At 41.6% G+C, this 23,966-nt stretch overlaps 1 protein-coding gene across 1 annotated transcript in view; it reads left to right on the top strand.

Annotated features, from left to right (window-relative positions):
- Nucleotides 1–23,966, top strand: part of LOC144792860 (dehydrogenase/reductase SDR family member 12-like) — a 290,090-nt gene that overhangs the window by 32,223 nt on the left and 233,901 nt on the right. The window contains exons 3-4 of the mRNA XM_078668054.1: nucleotides 2,402–2,484; nucleotides 16,524–16,619. Coding sequence (XP_078524180.1) covers nucleotides 2,402–2,484; nucleotides 16,524–16,619 — 179 coding nt within the window. The remainder of the gene's footprint in view (nucleotides 1–2,401; nucleotides 2,485–16,523; nucleotides 16,620–23,966) is intronic.

Genomic DNA, 23,966 nt, shown 5'->3' with positions numbered 1-23,966 from the left:
GGTCTTGTTGGATATTTTAATTGAAAAAAGCCAAAACTCTGACCTCAGTGGATCTAAATTCAAGGTTCTCGTTTCACCATTTAGCCGGTGAGATCTCTAATGAATGCTTGTTTTGTTAAGAGCAATATATTGGTAAAGAACAAAGAGGCAGTCCCTACTTAACCCTGCATTTTCTTCTCTCTCCTGCCTCCTTGTAGCCACACAGCCATGACATCTTTCATCCACTAGTTTATATACCACACGCCTCATCATTAGTATCTCTCACCCACTATCACCATACCACATAGTGTCACCTTAGACCCACCAGACCTGCACCAGTGGCAGATACTACCCACGGCCACTTGCATCATTTGGTATCTTAGCTCACACCTGCACCCCAACATTGATACTTGGGAGTGAGAAACATTGACCGTCTGGCCCAGTAAAACAGTAACAAAAGGGACTGGGAAGGACTAACAAGGTGCAATGTGTGACATGGGCAGTAATTGATGGGGACAAATTAATATTGGATCAGGAAAACACACCATGTATGGGAAAACCATAACGTAGAGAAGGAGAGACATGTATACTGGGTCAGGAAACTAAAACCATATGAAGGTAAACACAGAGACTAGAACAAGGAAGGCACTGGCTACAATGAAGGATTGTCTCTTGTGAGGGTACAATGTTGACACTGTGGACCCTGAGGCTGGGGAGATGGTGGCACTGGGGAATGTTACTGAAGCTGTAGTGAGGTAATCATAAATGCAAGAGACAAGAAGGCACAGGGAACATGAACTCACTGACACCAGTCACATGAAGGCGCTGACATTGGAGAATGCAAGGCAGTGCCATTATAAAATGGGATACCCCCATACTTGGAGACACTGTGACATTGGGAACATAGAGACACTGGAGATTTGGACAGGCTTACATTGGGAACCAAGAGACACTTTGGGTAGTACTGAGACATGGAGGTACATGCAACAGAGATTGGTTGGCACCAATTCTGGAGTGGGGAGCAAAGACATCTGGGTGGAAATACAGTCATGTTCCAAAGGGGTATTCTGAAGCCAGGCATTATGACTCCTGAAGCAAGCTGCCAGACACTGTCACTGTGAAAAGTGAGCCATCAAAACTGGGCACTGTGAGGAACTTAAGGAGCAGGGAGACAAAGAGTCATTGAGCTAGAAAATAACTCACAAACACAATGAAATGTATGGAATGGGACATGCGAATACTGAGAGACACAGGCAGACCTCAACACTGGAGAACAGCAAGCATGAACACCAGAACTAGTAGAAGCTGACTGTGAGGACACTGTAACATTGGCACACGTGACTGGGAGGCGCCAGTGCTGGGTACAGTGGCACTGCGACATCAGTGAACAGTTAGACCAAAATGCTGGAACAGCAATACACTAACATTGTTCTTGGTACGGATTTCAACATATTCGGCTGCAAGTGGTAAATGGTCACTAAACACAGATACATTTTAAGCCCTCAACCATCGACACCATTTCAGGGTGACCATCTACTTTCTATCAATTGGTTCCTGTTATACCACATCGCACTTTACATTCTACCAGTATATAAAGAGCTTTTGATCATTGCCAGTCCATTGCAATACGTCTGGCTTGCCCCTGCCATTGGATTCTTCTCGCCAATTCCAGCTCTGCTCCAGTCCTGGTCTTACCGAGCTCCAGAACATCACCTGTGCATGCATGAACTGTACTACAATTGGGACCTAGCACCATGGAGGTTTTTGGTCCCTTTGTTTTTTTTTTCCTATTCTGCTTGGCACTACTTTCTAAAGGGCGTCCTCTCTATAATAAAGGAGTTGCCTTTTCCTCAAAGCCCCTTAGTAAAAGATGAAGGGCCAACCCCCATATACTCATTGGTAAACATAATTTACAACGTGTGCAATACAATGCATGCCATTACAACAGGGTCATTACAATGACTGCGTTGTTACATCGCATACCATTAGAACACATGTTGTTACAACGACTTGTTGGAGGGGTCCGAAGGTGTTGGATTTTAAATCCAACACCTTCCCTACTGTTGCACAGACAGAAGTTGGAATAGTAAATTATACTATTCCAAACTCCAGCGCCCCCCCCCCGCATTCTGCACGTCGTTGTAATGACTTGCGTTGTAATGGTATGCATAGTAACAACGCAGTCGGTGTAATGACCCCGTTGTAATGGCATCCATTGTAAACGTGTGCGTTGAAACATGTGCTACTCTTGAAAATATAACAATTAGTTTTACTGTAATTCAGTCTGCCCGATTCTTGGTAAAATTGATTTTCTTATTTAAGGCTTTTGCCACAAAAAACCTCACAAGTACTACACTTCTATTTAAAATATTTACAGTCTACCATTTCTTTAGTCTTAAAGTATTTTTATTGTCTCTCATAGGGGGTACAATCCATATGGTTTGCAGAAATCGGGATCGAGCAGTAGAGGCAAAAGATGAGATTGTGAAGCTGAGTGGAAATGAGGTAAGTGTATATTCATCAGGTGTAAGCATACAGTCACCCAGTATCCTCTTTCACATAGCTAGAGAACATTATATTCAAATATTTTGAGTATTTTCCAACTTATCGATAAAATGGCAATTTATCACTCTACCGTTTACTTCGTTTGATTCAATCGTCTCGTTCTGTGGCTATTCAATATTCACTTACTGCACACTTGTCTTTAATAGCCTTAATAGCTTATTAAACCATTTGCCGTCATCATCATTTTTGTTCGTGTGGCACAACATGCCACAGAAAAACACAATTCAATATACCAATATAAAATAACAATACATCAAAAAATGCTTGAATACAATAATAAAAACATATTGTGTTATTGAGTTGTATCCAGGTTGTCTTGTGGGCATTCAGGTGGATTGTTGAGTTGTTTTGGTGTATTGTGTTCTTGTGTTTGTGTTGCATTGCAGTGTTGTAATGTCATGCCACAGTTTAGTAATGTCTGTCTGTTGTTTTGATCTGTTGTACTTTGTGTTTTAGTGGGTTGTTGTGTAATTTTGTGTTCAGTTGCTATCATGTTTCCTGTTGCTGCAGGAAGAAACCCAACATGGCACTAGCATGTGTATAGGGATATGGGCAGACTGCAGCAGGGGGAATATATAATCCACTACACTGGGTTCATTCGTCCACTTGGCCAGCAATGCCTCATAGTTGACTACTTACTTATTTATTCAGGGCACGTGCTTTAATTTAGTGTAGATACTCCAGGCACCCCTGTAGAGGGGTACCCAAAACTTGTCTAATTTGCAGAACAAGGGGGCCTGTCTCAGTGATCAGCATTCCTAATCCAGGCTGTTTGCGATGAGGCGGAAGATGACCTGAACCCTTTCAGTGTCTGTTCTCTTTATGAGGTGATCTGGCCAGCTCATGTTCTTTCCCTAGATTTTTCCAACCCTGCTGTATTGAGGCATGAATATACTGTAAGAGTCCTGAGGTATGGATAAGGTATGGACAACGTCTTTTGAGTAACCTTTTGTTTACGGCCTCATGGTTATTTTAGCTTTTATAATCTGTTTCTCAGGTGTGTGTATTTATGCATCCCAGGTCATTACTTGTTGGCTGAATATTTCACCATGCCCTTGACCAGGAGTGGTGTGGTCTAATGCCAGGAGTCTGTCTGTCGCATGACATTTCCAAATCTGCTAACTTGTTTCAGTTGGGAGCACTGCTCCTAGTTGCCATGCTCCCTCATGCCCAGTTGAGTTAAGTGTGGTGATACTAATGGTGGGGTGTGTGTCTGTGTGTGTGTGTGTGTGTGTGTAAGTATCAAATTAACTGTGTTTCTGTCCTTACATCCCCGGTGGGTTAAAAAAAACACTGAGGCTTTCTGATTCTCAAACATGTCTCTGCCTATCCCCATTGCTAGCCTCAGTGATGTGTTGGGAGTACGAATCCTCTCTATTCTGTTGTCGCTCTACTTTGAACATCCCACCTTTGGAAGGAAGCCATTTGTTGTGGCGTCATGACTCTTCGCTGAGCTGTAAGCTTTTCTATCTCATGCTGTCTCCCATTTTTAGATTTCATATTTTCACCAGGTGAAAATGTGGAACAGTGGCCTTTTTGGTCACCAGTTGGATGCACATAATGTATCCATCTTGCCTCACACTGGCCAAGCCTCCCACAAAAAATGCTTCACATTTTTTATCGAGAAGCTATAACAGTTTGATTAAACAAGGATAAAACGAATCTGAAGAAATATCGCTAAAATAGTTGATGCTCCGTACCTAATTTCGCTTCAAATGGGTTAAAGCAAACTGTCCCAAAGTCATAATAAAGGTCTCTTCTTCATAAAACAAACCCTATCTTACTTTGCAGCTGACTAGGACGGAGAGAGAAATTCTGCCCCGAAAATAATCTGTCATCATCAGAGGGCAAGAACACACCTAAATTACTCACTAAGGGACTTACTGCATGAAGAGTGTTCGTAGAGACCGGTTGGGCAGGCCTGAATTTAGTTGCATGCTGACTGTGTGTCTATGATAGTGGTTTTAAAAAACTGGGGTATTAGTTGAGGGGTGTAAGTATCACCTCAGGTGATAACCACAGTCCTAGTCCGGATGATCCCTCAAAATCACAAAATTAACTCGAGCTCAACCCCTGGTGGCTTTGACATAGAGCAGGCAGACTTAACTTAGAAGCATGTGCAAAGTATTTATGTAGTACTAGCTTACCCGTCGCGCATTGCTGCGATCTCATAAGAAAGGAAATTCAAGGAAACTAATTATGATAACATTCAATTTACATTGTGTCATTTTTATTGAAACGTATTCATTTTAATATGGAAAACATTTCAAAGTGTTGTTTTAATTCTATTTATTTATTTGAGTGCTTGTGGATACACAATATTTTTAGTTTTTCCGTCTGGTGCGTACACGAATAAATCAGAAGGTTTTCAGACGCGTGAGCTGGCCACATACAGTTGTCCATGTGAGAAGCACAGATCCTCCAAATCTAGTCCACACACTGCAGCGATTGTCTTTGTGCTTTGTTGATGGTCATTGCAAAAGCGACTCGCACTGGAAACTGTAAACGTTTGAATTCAAAAGGCATATCTGTTGGGATCATTGGAATACGTGGCAACAGTACATCTTCCCCCTTGATTTTCCCATTCAAAATTGTAGCTTCGATGACATTGTTCATCATCTTTTTCACCGAAAGTCTTGTACCATTGCAAAGTCGTGGTGGATTGATGTTTCGGAGAAGAATGAGCGGCACGCCAATTTTCAATGTTAAAATGTGCGGTGGCATACCTGGCAAATCCAGTGGATTCAAGAATTCCGTTGGGTAATTGACAACTTTGTCTTGATTCATCACAGCATCAATGGACTTATACGTTGTCGGTTCGCCTGGTATTCCGTAAATGGAAAAATTCAGTATTCGAAAGATTATGAGGGCCCTGGGGGGGGCAATATTTAAAAAAATGTATGTCAGAAACCTTCGAGGGAATGTACTCAACAACTTCCCAAAGTTTCATGGCGATCGGATGAATTGTGTAGTAATGCATATGCCAGAAACCTTGGCGGGAGTGTACTCAACAACTTCCCAAAGTTTCATGGCGATCGAATGAATGGTGTAGTAATGCATAAAGGACAAACAGACAGACAGACATACATTTGTTTTTATATATATAGATTAAAACAGACAGGAATACCTTTGAAATACAAAACAATAAAAATCCCAAAATTAATTAAAAAATCGAGTACAATTTAGTAAAAAATAAAAGTGACGCCAAATGAAAAAAATATTATAAGGGGAACCATAGACACAAATATTCAAAGTTTTAAGTATAAATAGCACCAAGAAGCCCAATGATAGTCAATGGTTGCGGTAGAATAGGACCTAGGCACAATGATACTGACTGCAACGGAACTCAGGTTGAATACACTAATACGGTTCATCCTGGTCAAAAATATTACCTTCTGACTTTAGTCCTTTGAGTCCTAGTTCACCACAGGTGTACACTTCTAAAGCCCCCCTGGACCTCATGGAGGCACTTGGAGACCCACAAGGTGCCAGGCAGAGGCCAACAGGAGAGTCCAATCCAGATCCAGTTGCCAGTGGTCAGCTGGGCATTTGCAATAAAAGGCCTCTTGTAGCTTTCTGTGGTCCAGGAGGTGAAATTTATGACATTATGACCCTTGGAGTCCATTTCTGTGTCCAGGGTACAAGACAAAAGCAGCTCCAGTCAGCCAGGGCTCTTTACAGATTGCAGACAGCAGGTTTAGTCCTCTTCTGATCTTCCTCAGTGTGAGAAGTGGTCTGCAGTGGGTGTCTGGAGGGGCCACCTCTATGCCTGATAGTAGCTAGAGATTGGGAATGATCACAGGGGACACCCTAACCAATATGATAATGGTCACTTTGGGTATTTTCAAGATGACCGTAGTCTTCAGCCATATTAAAGTTGTGACTGGACATGTTCATGGGGGGTGAACCATGGTAATCCCAGTCTCCTCCCACATTCAACACACAAATCCAGTTTTAGGGAGTTTTTGTACCCACAGTAATCTCAGAGACAGAAGTCTAGTAAAATCAAAACTGAGCTTGCAGCAACCAGACAGTGGTTACACACTAAGTGCTTTGGCATTCTGCTCCTCTCCTCTGAAGTGTGCCCCAGATGTTATATGTACACGCAGCAGATCTGTCAAACAAGCAATGCCACTATAATGTTAAAGAGGGTCCCACGGTGATTGAGTCTTGACTGGCTGGCAGGACAAAAGAAAACCCAGATGTGAGTTACATTTGCCTATGACAGGGGAGGCCCCCTTTGAAGTGCACAAAGGGGCTGGGTACAGCCCCTAGGCTATCCTATCAAAGAAATCCCACACCCAAAGCCCATTTTCCCTGTCGTGGGAGTAGTTTACACCCAGTGTCGGACTGGGACAGAAAATAGGCCCGGGCACCAAAATAAAAGTGCCCCCTTTAGTGAATTAGAAAGATAAAAAAGTGGCCCTTGTTTCCAAATTGGAGCAGTTGTGAACTTGTAAAGACACACTGTATAAGTGTTTTGAAAGGCATGGAAGCCAGCAAGGAACTTAGATAGCTGCGGACAATGTTTGATTTAATAACCGGGAAATTAATAGTGAAAACAGTCTCTGCAGACCATAAAACAGGCCCGCAAACAGAAAAACTAAAAAAAACATCCTGCACACTGCCCTGTCAGACCAGCCCATCAGGCACCGCCTGATTGCCCTATAGGCCCTTCAGACCTTGTTCACACCTCACCACAGGGGAGCCATCAAGCTGCTAGATGTCAGTACTTACAGGAAGGCCTCTAAAGGCTTTAGGAAGGTAAAAAGGTAACTTTTCTGATGTACCTTGTCTGTAATAGACACAATTAGGCTTTGCTATTAAATTGGATTTGGTTTAATTATTACAAAGGGCCCTTGAAATATTTCTCTAGCTGTTTCTGAGACAGAGATAACACTTATTTAACTTAATATTGTATTTCCGTGCTTTCCCATGAAACAGCTAACCCTGAGATAGTGAAAGCCGCTTTCAGGTTCTTTTCAATGTATGGAAATGTTTAACAATAAACCTTCACATGGAAGCCTTCTAAATAAAATGCACCCTGCCCTGATGGTCAGTAAGACTTAATTATGGGTGACTTATACATTTTTCAAAGGAGAGTTTTAGGGCAGTCAAAAGGGTTATTTTGACTGGTCTTATTTGCAGTTTTAGATCTGCACAGCTAGGCTACTTGCGGCAGGCCTGCTGTCATGTTTACATTGTCACTGCTATGGGTAGCCAAATGAGGGGAGCAGCCCATGGGTGCAGCCCATGGAAAAAAATTAACTTACAGGTTCTGGGTAAACTGTGGCTACTATACACTAAGTGTTTAAGATCCAGTAGACGGAGTGTGGAAATCGCACTCGAGTTTAGCTGAATGGTGAAATCAAAGTTAATTTATAAGGTCGGTGGTGCCATCGAGGTGAACCCTCCTGGGCTGAGGGTATGTAAATGTACAATTGCGCTGCTTCCCTTAGGAGTAACGTATCCTCGATGCACTCGGTAGGAATTTTTTCTGCATTTTCCAATAAAAGTCAGTATCTTTGATTAGAAAATTCTTGTCTCTATTTCTTATAAGTAATATCCATGCTTCATATTATTGTCTTTATAATATGTTAAACATTCTCTTCATATCTGCCCAATGCATTTCGAGCACCTGCCCTTCATCAGGGGACTTAATATCTGAAAGCAACCAAGTATAGCACGTTTTAAGCAAATCATTTTTGAAAAACAGTCACATAGGTTTACTTATGATGCTCAAATCAAGTGGTGTCAAGTGAACATGTTATAGGCACAAGAAACGGGCGTACTTGTGGCAGTGGATCTAAAATGGTGATTAGGGCGTTGAAACCAAGTGTGCGTGCCCGAATAATAAAATCTGTGACTCCGATAAACGGACGAGTGCATGCACCGAGGAAAACACAATGCTAGTGTATTCGGGGTAGGCCGCTGGTTATGGGAGTGCCCCAAGAATATGAACGGTGATTCAACGATCATGCGGGCATGCATAACTAAAAATATGTTTAAGTCAACACGGCAGTTACGTGACGTTAGTTAAACACTATTAACTGCCTCGCTCAAAGATTATCAGAGCATGACGGTGGCTCGTACGCTTACCAGAGGAATAGTTTGAGAGTTCTTAGTCTCCGGTACTCACGACGTGTTGGAATTGAAATCGCTGTGTGTGCGGCGCCATCTTTCATATGCTGATGTTTTAAGGACAGCCTATTCTGATTGGGGGGGTTAGAGTCATGTGACTCTGTGGCGTGTAAATCGAACGTGGATAGGTGGATAATTATCGCGTGGTTCGGTGCTGACGAGTGAAACGCCAAAACATACTTTGTTTCAAACTTTATCAAGTTTTACATCGAGTGTATGTGAATGTGCCTAACATAAAAACTGGTTGATACCAAGGATGGTATTCACCAAATAGTTGACTGAAGAAAAATTTATAGAAAATAAATGTGTGCAAAATAAATGATACCATTGGTTAATTCAATTTGGTGAATGAAGGTGACAGAAAAATACAACTGCGAAAAATGCGCAAATAGTTAAAAATGAACTGTGTAATCAGTGGTGACAACCCTGGCATACAATACAATGATTAAAGATAACAACTGAATTCCAAACTTTCATTTAATCCTTTTGGCTGTACCGATGATAGACGATGTATACAGAATAATTCTCATCCTAATAGGTATTGGGAATTGTCGCGTCCGGGTAAAACAGGTACCATTTCCAAAATACAAAATCGTAACTGGCTTGGATTGTGGTTCAACATGCTGAAATGAGTAGCCACTGTAGATTTTGATGTTTTTAATCTAATGTTGCTTTTGTGCTCCACTATTCGAGTTATTATCTTCCTGGCAGTCTTGCCCACATATACCAGCCCGCACGGGCATTTCAACATATAAACTAGATTGTTGCTGTCACAAGTTCCCGTTACGTTAAGTTTAATTTTGGTACCATAGAAAGGATAAGAAATAAAGACAAGAATTTTCTAATCAAAGATACTGACTTTTATTGAAAAACGCAGAAAAAAATTCCTACAGAGTGCATCGAGGAGACGTTACTCCTAAGGGAAGCAGCGCAATTGTACTATACACTAAGGACATACAGATAAGTTAGATATGACATTCAAGAGTATACTGATTTTGTCATGTTGTAAGGAGGAGCACACATTATTTACAACTGATTAGCAGGGGTAAGGTGCACAGAGGTCTATAGCCAGCAAAAAAAGGTTTCGGCAAAAAGGTAAAAAGAAAAAGAATTGTGGTGACCATACAGAAAGAGTACATTTTGGTGCAGCCTTTCTGGCTTTTATGGTGGCACTATAGCCTGGGACCATGGACATTGTTTCAGGACTGGGCCACGCAAAATTAGTTCACTTGAGCACATTTCCAGAGCGAGCAATAATACCGGACTTCACAGCATGTCCCAAAGTCTGTTTCAACTCTCACAAAGTCCTAGACTGCAGTGTTTCTATTTTGCTGGTTGCGGACTCTTCTAGGTATTGTACTGTATTGCAGTTTAGTACTTACATAGCTCATCCATAGCATTGTAGGGCACAAAAGTGCATCTTCTAATGAGTAGCATGCTATACAATAGAGGAGCACATGTAGTATTTGTTGTGATCCTGTGAGGGAAGCGTTTTGGTGTGAATGCCTGGGAGGTACTCTTTTTGTCTTGTGGCACAGTGTTTAGCAGTGCGGTGGAGGTGAGAGATAGGAAAATACATAAATGTAATTTGCTAGTGCTATGATTTACTTGGGATTTATCTGGATGGCCTTTGTACACATGTAGTCCATTGGAGGGGCAGTGGGACTAAAGTACAAAGGCAGTTACATAGCATCAATTGATGATAAGAGCTGTGGTCATGCACCTTTTGTTAAGGCATGGAGTCTGCCTGCTGCTCTAGAAATACACCTTGTGAGCAAGAAAAGAACTGGTGGTGCAATCAAAGCAGGTAACAGGAGTGGAAACTACACAATCTTTAAAAGGCACAGATTCCGCCTACTCCTACTAAGACAAAGGAGGTCAAAATTTTGAGCAGGGATTCCCTCCCCAAGCTTCACTCATGTGCTCAACCACTCCCAAAGGCAGATAAGCATGTATGGTTGAGCCTTACTCAAGTTGAGGCTCATAATTCAGCGAGACGTGTACCCTGTAAGTGCAAAGGTCGGAGACGAAGCACTTGGTAGGTTTCTAATTGGTCCACTTTCATTTTTAGTAGCAAATATCATTTGAGGATATAAAAGAGACAATATGGTGAAAGGCTCATTGCTTCGGCTAGGACAGAAGCATTGTATAGGTTTTAGAGCTCTCTTTTTGTTCAATTTTAGTTCAGTTCCTCTCTGACCTGGGCGCGTTGTGGAAAAAAAACCTTTTATACGTGTTTCTACATGCCTCCACACATCAACTCTCATTCCATCACCCCTGCGAGGACTTTTTCCACTCTCCGCTCTCTCCAACTAAGTTTGCACTTGCCTCTAGCAATATACATTTCCTCCAAAACCATTGTAGCCAACAACCACCATTTCCTGTTCTAGGTATCTCCAAATTCAGTAACCAGTTTATTGATTGATCCTTACAGATGCAATAGCTCATGTCAGCCCAGAGATACCAGATCCTTTGTCCACCGTATTCATTCCGGAACCCCGGCCTTGGGCCCTGTAGGAACATTTATGGAAAATCAACTATCTACTACTACTACTACTACAAAGCTGGTCGCAAGGCCTTGGGCTATCCCTCATAATGCCAAAAGCTTGGCCCCGCTCTGCTAACCCCTACCATTGCGGAGATACTACCTGCAATCTGCTTCTAGCAGCATTACAAGTGAACGTACCTCGAGCCCTAGAAGCCAGCAATTATATTTAACTTTGACTAGAAGTGTCTTGGTCAAGGTATTATAGCGAAATCGCATATTTGCGAGGATTTGCATTTAAGGAATCTCTATTTGAGATTCCTTAAAAGCAATTCATTAACCGTTTATTTTTTGCGAATTCGCTATTACTGGCCGCTATTCACCACGAATTGTAACTTCATGGTAAATAGCGAAATACTTAGAAAAATGCACTTCAGTGCATTTTTCTAAGTTGCATGTTACACACACACACATGTCCTTTGGACATGTGTGTGCGCAACACATGTGTACATTTTCATTTCAGGGGTGCTACAGGGTGTCCTTTGGACACCCCTGGCACCCTTTAAATCGCATCCTTATTTGCGATTAGCAAATTGCTAATCGCAAATAAGGAATAACTCCCCATTCATTCCTATGGGCCTTTGGCCCATAGGAATGAATGGGGAGTTATTCCCTATTTGCGATTAGCAATTTGCTAATCGCAAATAAGGAAGATGTAGGAATCGCAATTTTATTTGCAATTCCTACATGAATCCCATTTTGCAAGTCCTTAATAGCGATTCCTTATGAATCGCTATTACAGACTCGCAAAACGGGACTTTGATGAATCTAGCTGATAGACAGCTACATAGCACCAACCTAACCAGATGAGTTACAAGAAGCTGTGTGCATGTACAGCAAAAGCGTGAGGTAATCGTAAAAGGGTCAGTAATTCAAATCACATCATGCTCATGTCAGAAATGCTGTCAAAGGAGTAGCATGATGCCAAATGGGGAGAAATGGCAGTTGGTGGTATGAGAAGCAGCCATGTACATTTTTAAAGGCAGAGATATTGCCTCTTGCTGTAATAATACACTTCATGAGCAGGAAAGGATGTGGCGGAACAAGCAAATGTTACAAATGTTACTATTTTATCGAAAATTGATTTTGGGAGAGACTTACAAATGTGTCAGCAAAATATAAAACTTTGTGTTTTGTAAAATCCACTTCTCAGCAAACCATGGTTGTTAAAATTCATGCAAGGCAAAGTTAGGTGATGAAAAGAAATGGTACTGCTTCTAAATCATCAAAATCTACCAAACATATGAGCATGATTTGAGATATACTGGTCATATAGCTATCAATTTTTTTATACAGCACTTCAGCGTTTAGCCACTAACATTTTGTTTTAACTGAACTCCCAGCACTTTCTTCACCGACTTTTAATTGTTTTTTTAACTACTGGTATTTTTTTCTAGTTTTTAAATAGTATGAGTTTTATTAACTGTATGCCATACAATTTGATTTGATTGGATTAGAAGAAACGGTGCACATCTGGCTCTGTACCAGGACATTCAGCATTACAATGCATTGTTGGACCTGGCTTTTTCAGCGGGTTTTTTCCCAGACTTTTTGCGTTTTGGACTCCTGTTTTGGACCCTGTGTTTGTTGGTTTTATTACTTTGGCACTTTGCCTCTGCTGATCAGTGCTAAAGTGCATATGGTCTCCCTTTAAATTGTATTCATGGATTGGTGATTCCATGATTGGCATATTTGATTTACCGGTAATACCCTAGTACAGTGCACTGTGTGTGCCCAGGGCCTTTAAATCAAATGCTTCTAGTGGGCCTGCAGCACTGATTGTGCCACCCACATGAGCAGCCTGTAAATGAAACTCAGACTTGCCACTGCAGTGTCTCTGCACAGTGTGGTACTGCCATGTCGACCTGGCAAATATATCCACTTGCCAGGCCCTAACCTTCCCTTTTCTTACATGTAAGACAACCCTAAGGTAGGCCCAAGATTGCCCCATGGGCAGGGTGCAGTGTGCGTGAAAGGTAGGACATGTACTGAGGTGTGTGACATGTCCTGATAGTGAAATACAGTGTATTTAGTTTTTCAGTATCGAAAGGCTATCTGTCCCATAGGACATAATTAGAGTCATAGGACATAATGGGAATTCATTTATAGAAGATAGGTAGGTAAAGTTTAGTATGCCTGAACTCAGAATATAAAGATCTATCTTTTAGTGAGGATGATTTGCACCTTCTGTGTTTGAAAATACCACTTTTAGAAAGAAGGTTTTTTCTTGCATAACCATCCAGTGTGCGTCTGGTAGGGTTGTGTATTGACTGTCTGGCTTTGGAGTGACAGGGGCTGGGGATGTGCATTATATTCAGACAGCCACTTGGGGTCCTGCCTTTCCAGGGTAAGTTAGGGCTGGGCTGAATAGACCTGGGCTGCTTTCAGAGTAGGAGGAGAATATTTCTTTCACACCTGAATGGGGTTGGTCTGCCTTGGACAATGCTGTCTCCACCTCCTGCCGGGCAGCTGCACCAGAGAGGAAAGAACTGGTTTTGGCTGGGCAAAGAGCCTCTCTGCCTCCAAAGAACAAAGGATTTTGTTCTATACACAGTGGGGCCCAGACCCTGAACTTTAGATTACTTCTGGGATTCAAGAGGAACCTACGCTAAGGAGAAGAGCTGGAGAAACTGAGGTGAAGTACCGCCCCTTTGCTGTGTGCTGTCTGGGGTTGGCCTGCAGTGCTGTTTCTGCCAAGGAAAGGATAAGTACTTTGCTGTGTGCTGTGTCACCTGCTTGAGGAAGATCTCTAAGGGCTTGAAGCAGAGCTTGCCTCCTTTTCTGAAGACTCAGGAACACAAAGACTTCACCACCAGCTCCCCTGAACTTCCTTGCTGGGAGTTCTGACCTGCCAAGAGGTGGCTGCTGCTGTTCTGGGCCTCTGGAGGTTGTTCCTGCTGTTAGGAGCTAGAAAAGCAATGCAACTAAGAGAAACAAGACATATCCGCACTTATTTCCGACGCATCGCCGAAGAAACAGATGCAGCATCTGCCCGCGGCTCGAGAAATCGCCTCAAGCTGCATTGAGTACACAATCTACGGATTCCGAGATCACTGCACCGATTCCAATTCAGGCCTGGCTGTGCAGCTGCAAGAACCAACACATCGTGGGACCACGGCTGCAAGAACCGACACATCCAAGATCCTCACGCATTGCATCTGGGTGCCATGCCTGCAAGAATGCCGGGGCTGCAGTAAGGAACAAAAGTATCTCCTCCCCACACAGTAAGAAACGGATGCATCACCTCCGTTTCAATATGGAATCGATGTATCACCGCCCCAGTGAGGCAGTAAGGCACCGACGCATCACCTCCCCTGAAGTAAGGAACTGACGCATCATCTTCCCTGGGTATAAGGAAAGGATGCATCAGCTTCCCTGCAAAAAATTTTTGTTTGTGCACCTGACGTATCCAAGGTACTTTGTGCGAAAAGTGTTGCATCTGCAATTTGCTTTGAACAGAAATGTTTCTACCTTTTGAAAGTCATATTTGTATTACTGTATTGTGGATTTTTGCCGTTTTGGTCTTGTTTGGTTTAGATAAAGATTACTTGTTTTTCTAAACTGATGTGGTGTCCATTTGTAGTGTTTTCATTGTATTGCTTTATGCATGCACAAATGCTTTACACACTGCCTCTGAGATAAGCCTGTCTGCTTGTGCCAGGTTACCAAGGGGGTGAGCAAGGGTTATTTTAGGAGTGTGTCCCTCTTACCCTGACTAGGAAGAAGGGTCCCTACTTGGACAATTGTGCAAACCCTTGCTAGCTAGAGACCCCCATTTCTAACATGCATCAGTTATTAATAATTCACACCTCTCAATGTTGACCTAGTGCTATGTCAGTTGTCAAGCCAGCCACATGTTAAAAAGCGCTTCTTTTATGAGGGGAAATGTACCATTATAGATAGATCAGAGGTCTCCCATCTGTTGCATGGGAGCGACTGGTAGCTCATCAGCATCCTGGAAGTAGCTTCCTGAAGTGCACCCCACCACAGTACTTATTCAGGGGGTTTACTCTAGCCATATTGAAGGTCACATTGGATTAAAAATAACAGATTTTCTTTAAATGTGTCAAGTGTGTATTTGATAGAAAACCATATAGTTTGAGAAACTGAAATGCTGATGGTTGGAAACAAAATGATTGAAAATCCAAAAAATATTTAAACTTCTCTTTCAATGACAGTTCGTTCAATGTTTTGGAGATTTATAGCTTTTAATATTTCATTTGTGCCAGTGTACACTTACTGCTGTGCCTTTTAAGTCATTAGTCAAGTGGAGGCCTAAATTCCTGACATTGCTGTAAGCAACCCCTTTGTACGCGTCAGGTTGATTGCTATTCTGCCGCAATATAGAATTTAAATATCCTCCAGCCAAAATATTGTATCAAGAATACAGACTACTACAATATCTTGAAGGTGAGTATCGAGAGTAATTTATGTAGTCATGGTATTGTTCAGCAGGCCCTAGCAGTTGGCAAAATCCAAAAATTCAAAAACCACAAATCTAGTGGATTACGAAGGGGACATCGGATTTCTTAATCTAAAGCAAATGACCATACAGTATGAACTACTTGCAAATGTGAAAACACTTTATTTGTTTTTAGTTACAACTGTCTTTCCTCTTGCCTTCTACTTTCCTTGCCTGGATTTTTGACTTTGCAATGGGTAGATGTGGTGCGATTGATAAATGATTTATTATAAAAGGGACTGTTTGGACATGATGGGCAGTGCTATTTCTTTTGCTTGACTACTTCATACCAGCGATAAATGCAATAGGTAATTGCATCTTTGGTATTGCTATAGATCTGCGTAGTCTGTTTCGCAGGTCAAATGTTTAAGAGATTATTAATTTGAGACTAAGAAGCTTCACATTACTTTCAAAAATATTTTTTTTATTAGCTTGGTTCTAAAATGAATGACCACTCAATGCGGCATGCAAGGATTCCATGCACCCTGATGGAAATATAAAAAATGAGTCCCCAGCCCCTAGGATGGCTACAGAAGGCGTTATCCCCTGTAGTCAAGCCATCAGAGAAAGGCACCAATATTAGAAATCTTAGGCTGAGAACACAGTGAACTCACACCCTCACAACAGCACAACCGGAGGCATGAAGGGAAAAACACTAAAACAAAAATAAAAATGTCAATTTCTAATATAAGAAGAAATTTTACAATACCAACAGAAAGATGGATAAGAAGATGTTTATAACACGTTAAAGAATACAGTCAATCTGCTACAATACTAGGCATGTTCTTGTGTTATCTACCAAGAGTGAATGATGTTCCACTTTTTTTTCAGAACATTTTTGTCCACGTGCTTGACATGTCTCAACCCAAGAATGTCTGGCAATTTGCTGAAAACTTCAAGAAGGACCACGCCACGCTAGATGTGCTGGTATGTATTGGCATGTTTGATAAATGCCCCCCTCAGAGTTTAGCACAGGGGGTAGAGTTACTTAATCGTGGCTTGTGCTGTATGTTATTACAGTTAAATAGGATTGAAGAGTTTATATTGTGTTACAGCCAGTGCCTTGGAGATGGTACTGTCGAGGTGGACATTGAGGCTTAACAAAGTGAATGCCGGTGCTCTACAGGTTGCAGAATTATAGGCACTGTGGTCTGCTTCTCTGCAGGGCTGATGTAATCTCAAAATTGTGGGAACCTGAGATTGAAGAACAGACCAGATGAGTGGGGTTGCTATTCCTCTAGAGAGATTGTCTTTATGTAAGCAGAGGTGACTGGAATATGTAGCACTTTTGTTGGCTAATGACAACATAGGTGTGAGCCCTGAAAAACCATGGGTTGGGATGTGAAAAAAACACACAGGCGAAGCTATCAATGGTGCAGCAGGTGCAGCAAATCCAGGGCTGCGAGAAGGGGGCCTCTCCACCTCAAATTTTGTTGGCTTTTACCACTTGGCATGGGAGTTGGGTGCCCATTTTCCATGCTTGCCCATGGCCCTCTTGCTACGCGAGTTGATGGCATTCATAAGGCGGTCCTCTACACCATGATACCATGACTCTTGAATGAAATAGCAATAAGTGTTCTGCTTTATACAGTAAGTCAGATTTCTAAGGTATTTAAAGGCATAGGTCAAACATGCAACACATGGATAATTGCCTGTTATAATCCCTAGATTCATTTTGCTTATCAGTGTCCTTAATTTCTACTGCACTGCTAGAAGTTGCCACATTCTAATAATATGTGAGATGTGTCTCTCATGTAACTAAAGATGCACACATTTTCTGTTTGTAACACATTTTTACCAGTAACTTGTACAATGCTAATCTTTAAACATTCTATAATTGAGTGGACTTCATTCTTCCCATTTTTATTTATATCACTGTATCCCAACGTGTTTCGGGACTCCTTGACCCATCATGAGGAGCAAGTGTCACTAGCCAGGTGTGGTGGCTTAGTGGACTAATGCATCCACTGTAGGGCCTGTGTTCGACCTCATGGTCACAAGCTCCTATCCCGGCGGGTCCACTCAGCCTTTCATCCTTCTGAGGACGATTCAATGAGTTGGGCAACAATAAACATCTGTTATTCAGCGTCAAGATACCCTTGGGTGAATGTGCTCTTGACAAATATGTATGTTATGTTATGTTCATCATGTACACACTTGAAATCGAAACAAAACATAACCATAGGAAGAATATCAAGATCTTTAACCCTCTATATCCCAATAATCGAAAATTATTGACCAAGAGTTTCCACTTCTAGTTAGGAAAAAGAGGCAAAGATTATGCATTCTCCTCTTGCTTTGCTTTATTTTAACAGCAGCCAAGTTAATAAACACAGTGGCCATAGAGTTGTGGAAGAACAAACGATACATTCCAGAATTCTAACAAGAATGTCTCATCCCATAGTAGAAGGTCCGATAGCCCATCATCACTCATGAAGACCTATAAAGATGATCAACAGTATAGGCACCACCTCTTATTGCTGCAAGGACACTACCTTCTTGAGAACCGATATCATGGTTTCATTCCTGCTCAAAATAAAGAACTGAACCTCTATACTATAACATGGGTGGGGTAAAAAAATATATATATATATATTCACTGAAAAAACCATAGGTTTCAGCCACGTTATAGTTAGGAATTAGCATTTAAAAAACCTTTGAAATTCACTGAAAAAAACATAGGTTTCACACACGTTATAGTTATCTGGGCATTTCACTCATACAAAACCTTCGAAATTCCCCCGTTATAGTTAGTTCAGCTAACTATAACTCGCGCGACTGCAATGCACTGCTGATGACGTCACATATTACATAACTCATGACATGGTCAGTGACATCACTCATGACATCACTGATGACATCTCAAATGACATCACTGATGACATCATCCTTGTGAAAGAGTGGCAGACCTCCTCTCACCCTAATATAACCTTTGATACACAAATTCAAAAATGGAAACTACAATTTTGAAAAAAATGGAGATACCAATACCAATTACAACAACCTATTAGGTAATTCTAACATCTACATACACATGCACTCATTCACCAACAGTTCTATATCCCCTTAAGCGCTGCCGTCGGCCAACGGTTGTCACGAGCACTACCTCCCCAGTGCTGCGCACGACCGTTGGCCGACGGGCCAGCGCTCGTTATTCGAACGTTCAGCACTGGGTGCTGAACGTTCGACGCAGCTATGAGGTTAAAGTCACTCATACATGTACTGACTTATTATATGTACTCATACACCTATACATCCTGTTACACACTAATAGTCATCCATATAGTTACTCACATACATATTCACACATGCAAATAAACTATCAAACATCCATTTGTTTGCATATACAGCTATACAGCTATATTTGAGAGGTGGAATTTACTTCATCCCTCTCAGTCAGGTTTCAGGGTAGGCTATTCCACGGAGACGGCGCTCCTGAGAGCCACTGAGACCTTAAGAGCTGGGGCAGATGTAGGCCAAACTATGGCCCTGATCATGCTCGACCTAAGTGCGGCTTTTGACACCGTAGCACATTCCATTCTGCTGCGGTGTCTGAACGAAGCCGGGGTCGTTGGTCCTGCGCTGCGCTGGTTGCAGTCGTTCCTCACGGAAAGATGTTTCCAGGTACAGCAAGGGACATGTCGGTCAGTGGAGATGCCATTAGATCAGGGAGTGCCTCAGGGCTCAGCATTGAGCCCCACTCTTTTTAATCTTTATATGGCCTCCCTGGCGAAGGTGGTACAATCATTTGGGGTGGAATTGGTATCGTACGCCGACGACACCCAGCTGCTGATCTCCCTATCGCAGAACACCTCTAACACTCCAGCCAACTTTAAATCCTGCATGCAGGCATTGGCTGAGTGGATGGATTCCCATTGTCTAAAACTCAATGGCTCTAAAACAGAGGTGTTGGTGGTGGGGGGGAAAAGTGAAAACTGGTCAGCTGAGTGGTGGCCGGCGTGCCTGGGTCCTGTTCCCACACCCTGTGAGGAGGCCAAGAATTTAGGAATCTGGATGAATCCCTCTCTCTCATACGAGGGCCACATAAGGCGGTTGGTAGGCAAATGTTTCGGAGTCCTAAAGACCCTAAATAAAACCCTAGACCTCCTACCCATAGCGGCCAGAAAGACACTAACTCAAGCACTGGTGACCTCGCGGTTGGACTATGGAAACATACTGTTCCTAGGGGCAACCGAGGGGAGCCTAGGCCGCCTTCAGGTTATACAAAACTCCGCCGCCAGGCTGGTGCTAAGAAGACCTAGGAGAGCCAACTCGCAAAAGGCACTGGATGCGCTTCATTGGTTGCCTGTGAAGAAACGTGTGCTGTTTAAGTGCCTCCTCTTCTGTCACCGAATTGTCTGGGACAGGTCGCCCGATTACCTGAAGGATTTAGTCAATCGCTATGAACCGACCAGGACTCTCCGTTCGGAGGGTGCCGGACTGCTGATAGTCCCCAGGATAAGGAAGGCCAGATTAGGCGGGCGTTCCTTTGCGCTACATGCAGCTCAACAATGGAATAAACTTCCCCTTGTACTGAGACTGGAGAACAGTGAATCACGGTTCAGATCCCTACTTAAAACTCATCTATACACGGCTTAGAGCTAAGGACCTCATGTCATGCTGCTCACTGATGGCTTTAGCGCGGGGACACGCCGTGATGGCGTTACTGAGCGCTCTACAAGCTTTTATATTATTATTATTATTACACACACTACCACACTTACTTCTACGGAAACTTACACATACTTACTCTCTTAAACAATCAATTATAAAAACACATACTTATTTATACAGGAACTCTTCCAATCTCTCACTCTCACATATACTCAATTATATACATCAATACTCACATTTACTAGTTTAAAACATATGTAGTTACTCATGAATATACTATTGAGATAGTCATTCACTCACTAACCCATGCATACACACAATCATCCATGCATACAGTCTTCCACACATGCTGTCTTCAAAACACATACAGTGAGTCACTCATTCATGCATCTGTGTGCTAAGTAATATCCCCCACCGAACCATACAGACACTCATACTGATACTCAAAAAAACAGCTAACAACCCATATACACCCTCATGTAGCTACTCACCAACCCATGCAGCCACTTATACACAAAGTGAGACACAGATACACATATTTTAATATTTAAACATTACTCACTAATATATGTATTCACTAAGAGACACTTAATAAGTCAGTTAACCAATCAATTTTACAAAAAAAACATCCATTTAGACACTTATTTACCCATTTATTCTTCCATCAACCTTTAGATATACATATATAAAAAATATTTATTTTTCAGAAAGATATACATTCACTGGATGATGTCATCAGTGATGCCACTGACCATGTCATGAGTGATGTAATATGGGACGTCATCAGCAGTTCATTGCGGTCGCGCGAGTTATAGTTAGCTGAACTAACTATAACGGGGAAATTTCAAAGGTTTTGTATGAGTGAAATGTCCAGCTAACTATAACGTGTGTGAAACCTATGTTTTTTTCAGTGAATTTCAAAGGTTTTTTAAATGCTAATTCCTAACTATAACGTGGCTGAAACCTATGGTTTTTTCAGTGAATTTCTAAGGTTTTTTAAACGCTAATTCCTAACTATAACGTGTGTGAAACCTATGGTTTTTTCAGTGAATTTGCAATGTTTTTTAAATGCTAATTCCTAACTATAACGTGTGTGAAACCTATGGTTTTTTCAGTGAATTTCAAAGGTTTTTTAAATGCTAATTCCTAACTATAATGTGGCTGAAACCTATGGTTTTTTCAGTGAATTTCTAAGGTTTTTTAAATGCTAATTCCTAACTATAACGTGTGTGAAACCTATGGTTTTTTCAGTGAATTTCAAAGGTTTTTTAAATGCTAATTCCTAACTATAATGTGGCTGAAACCTATGTTTTTTTCAGTGAATTTCTAAGGTTTTTTAAATGCTAATTCCTAACTATAACGTGTGTGAAACCTATGTTTTTTTCAGTGAATTTGCAATGTTTTTTAAATGCTAATTCCTAACTATAACGTGTGTGAAACTTATGGTTTTTTCAGTGAATTTGCAAGGTTTTTTAAATGCTAATTCTTAACTATAACGTGTGTGAAACCTATGGTTTTTTCAGTGAATTTGCAAGGTTTTTAAAAAGCTAATTTCTAAGTATATCTGGTCTGAAACATATGGTTTTTTCAGTGAATTTCCAAAGTTTTTAACATGCCCATTACTGTATCAATTTTTATATTTTTTATATACTTATTTTTCACAACTGCCTTTGTATATTATAATAGATTGAGTGTATCCAGTAATATGCAATGGCACAGCTAATTTTTATGATTTGGTTAAAGTTGAACAGTATAGTCTATCTTCAATCAACAATAAACACTCAAATTTGTTATTTACCTTTTTTTGTGTGATTTTTTTCAACGTGCCCGCACCCGCAAATTTGTTCTTTTTATAAAAAAATGTGTTTTTTTACTTTTGGGGTCCTTCAGGGACCCCCTGAGAAAGCCTAGAGGGTCAGGGAGTCTCTACCCTGCCTCCTTTTCACGTTCTTCACTATTGTTTTTGACTGACTTCTGCCTCGAGGGTGCGCGCACCTCGCGATTTTTTTTTTTTTTTAATTGTTTTGCCTTTTGGGGTCCTTCAGGGACTCCCTGAGAAAGCCTAGGGGGTCAGGGAGTCTCTACCCTGCCTCCTTTTCACGTTCTCCACTATTGTTTTTGACTAACTTCTGCCTCATGGGTGCGCGCACTTCGCGATATTTTTTTTTTAAATGTTTTTTTTGCCCATCAGGATCTTTCAGGGACCCCCTGAGAAAGCCTAGGGGGTCAGGGAGTCTCTTTCCTGCCTTCTTTTCACGTTTTGAAACTTTTTTGAAAATCGGACAAAATGCCATTTTGAAGCGAGGGGCGTGCACCGTGCGCGCATGCGTGCGCACACGTTGCACGCACGTAAAGTCATGTGACTTGAAAACAACACTTTTGATTGGTTCATGGCAGTTTCTGTTCTAGAATCTTCAAACACCCCACCCACTTCCCTCACTATCGCTTTTACTTTGTTGGGAGAAGGTCCTGATCAGACATTGTGCTGCAATCTAATTCCAAGATGGCAGAACAGCAGTCTTCTTCGGATAGTGATGTGGAAACCTTTCTTGTGGAGCCTCCAATGGACAAGAAGAAAAATTCTTTCATATATTTTTTACAATCCCAGAGGGGCAAAAAAAAGTTAATGCCCCCAAAGTCATCTGTGGCAGTGTTTTATCTAGAGGAGACCCCAAAAAGAAATACTCTTTTAGCATCTATACATTAATAAGACATGTCAAGAACGTGCATTCAAAAAATTACGCACGTGCAGCAACTAGAGCCGCGGCCAGGGAGCTTCCACCTGCTGTACCGAGCACCTCTTCGGCAGTACAATCGCCAACTACAAGACAGCTGGACCTCCGTCCAAATTTTGCCAAAGTTCGTATTTCTTGTAATAAGTGCAATGAAATTATATGTTTTGGTGAGCAAAGTGTAGACTTGATCAACTTAAGAATCTCACAGCACGTATGCAGCCGCAAATAATTTTTTTCATTTTTTATTTTTGTTCCAGTCGAACAATTTTTTGTTACCTGTTTACTGTTTTTGTTTGAAGAAAAATCCCCCAAAAATATAAAATTGTTAAAAAAATAAAGTCAAAAAGACAAAAAAACAGTTCTTTTCAGAACTAACCTCACTTCTCAAAGAAGAGCTATATCTTTTATATACTGTGTCATACTTTTTTGGAATGAAAGTGTAGTGTATAAATGAATGACTAAAATGACTGGGGGAAAAGGAGGAAAGGACTGATGGAATGAGTGAGGGTAGTATGGTGAGTGAGAAAAGGGGAGTCAAAGAGTGACTGAAACAAGGGGACTAAGGGTAGGGGAGTGAGGTAAGTGGAAAGAAAGAGTAAGGGAAGGGCAGTAAGGAAAGAAAAGTGAGAGACGAGGAGTGAGAAAAGGGGAGCATGGAACAGAGACAGAGAAGGGGAGTAAGAGATGGAAAGGGAGAAGTAGAGCAGAGTGAAGGGAGTGAAGGTAAGAGAAGTGGAGTCACAGTGAGGGAAGGGGTATGAGGGTGAGGGAAGGGGGTAATGAAAAGTGAGAGATGGGGAGTGAGAGAGAGAAAAGTGGAGTGAGGGGATGGAGGAACTTAGAAAAGGGGAGTGAGAGAAGGGGAGTAAAGAAAGGAGTGACAGAAGGAGAGCGACAGGGAGTGAGGGAAAGGGAACGGGAAAGT

This window comes from Lissotriton helveticus, chromosome 11 (genome assembly GCF_964261635.1).
Source record: "Lissotriton helveticus chromosome 11, aLisHel1.1, whole genome shotgun sequence".
Taxonomy (NCBI): Eukaryota; Metazoa; Chordata; class Amphibia; order Caudata; family Salamandridae; genus Lissotriton; species Lissotriton helveticus.
Note: the sequence above shows the minus strand (reverse complement) of the source record. Positions and strands in the feature narration are given on the sequence as shown.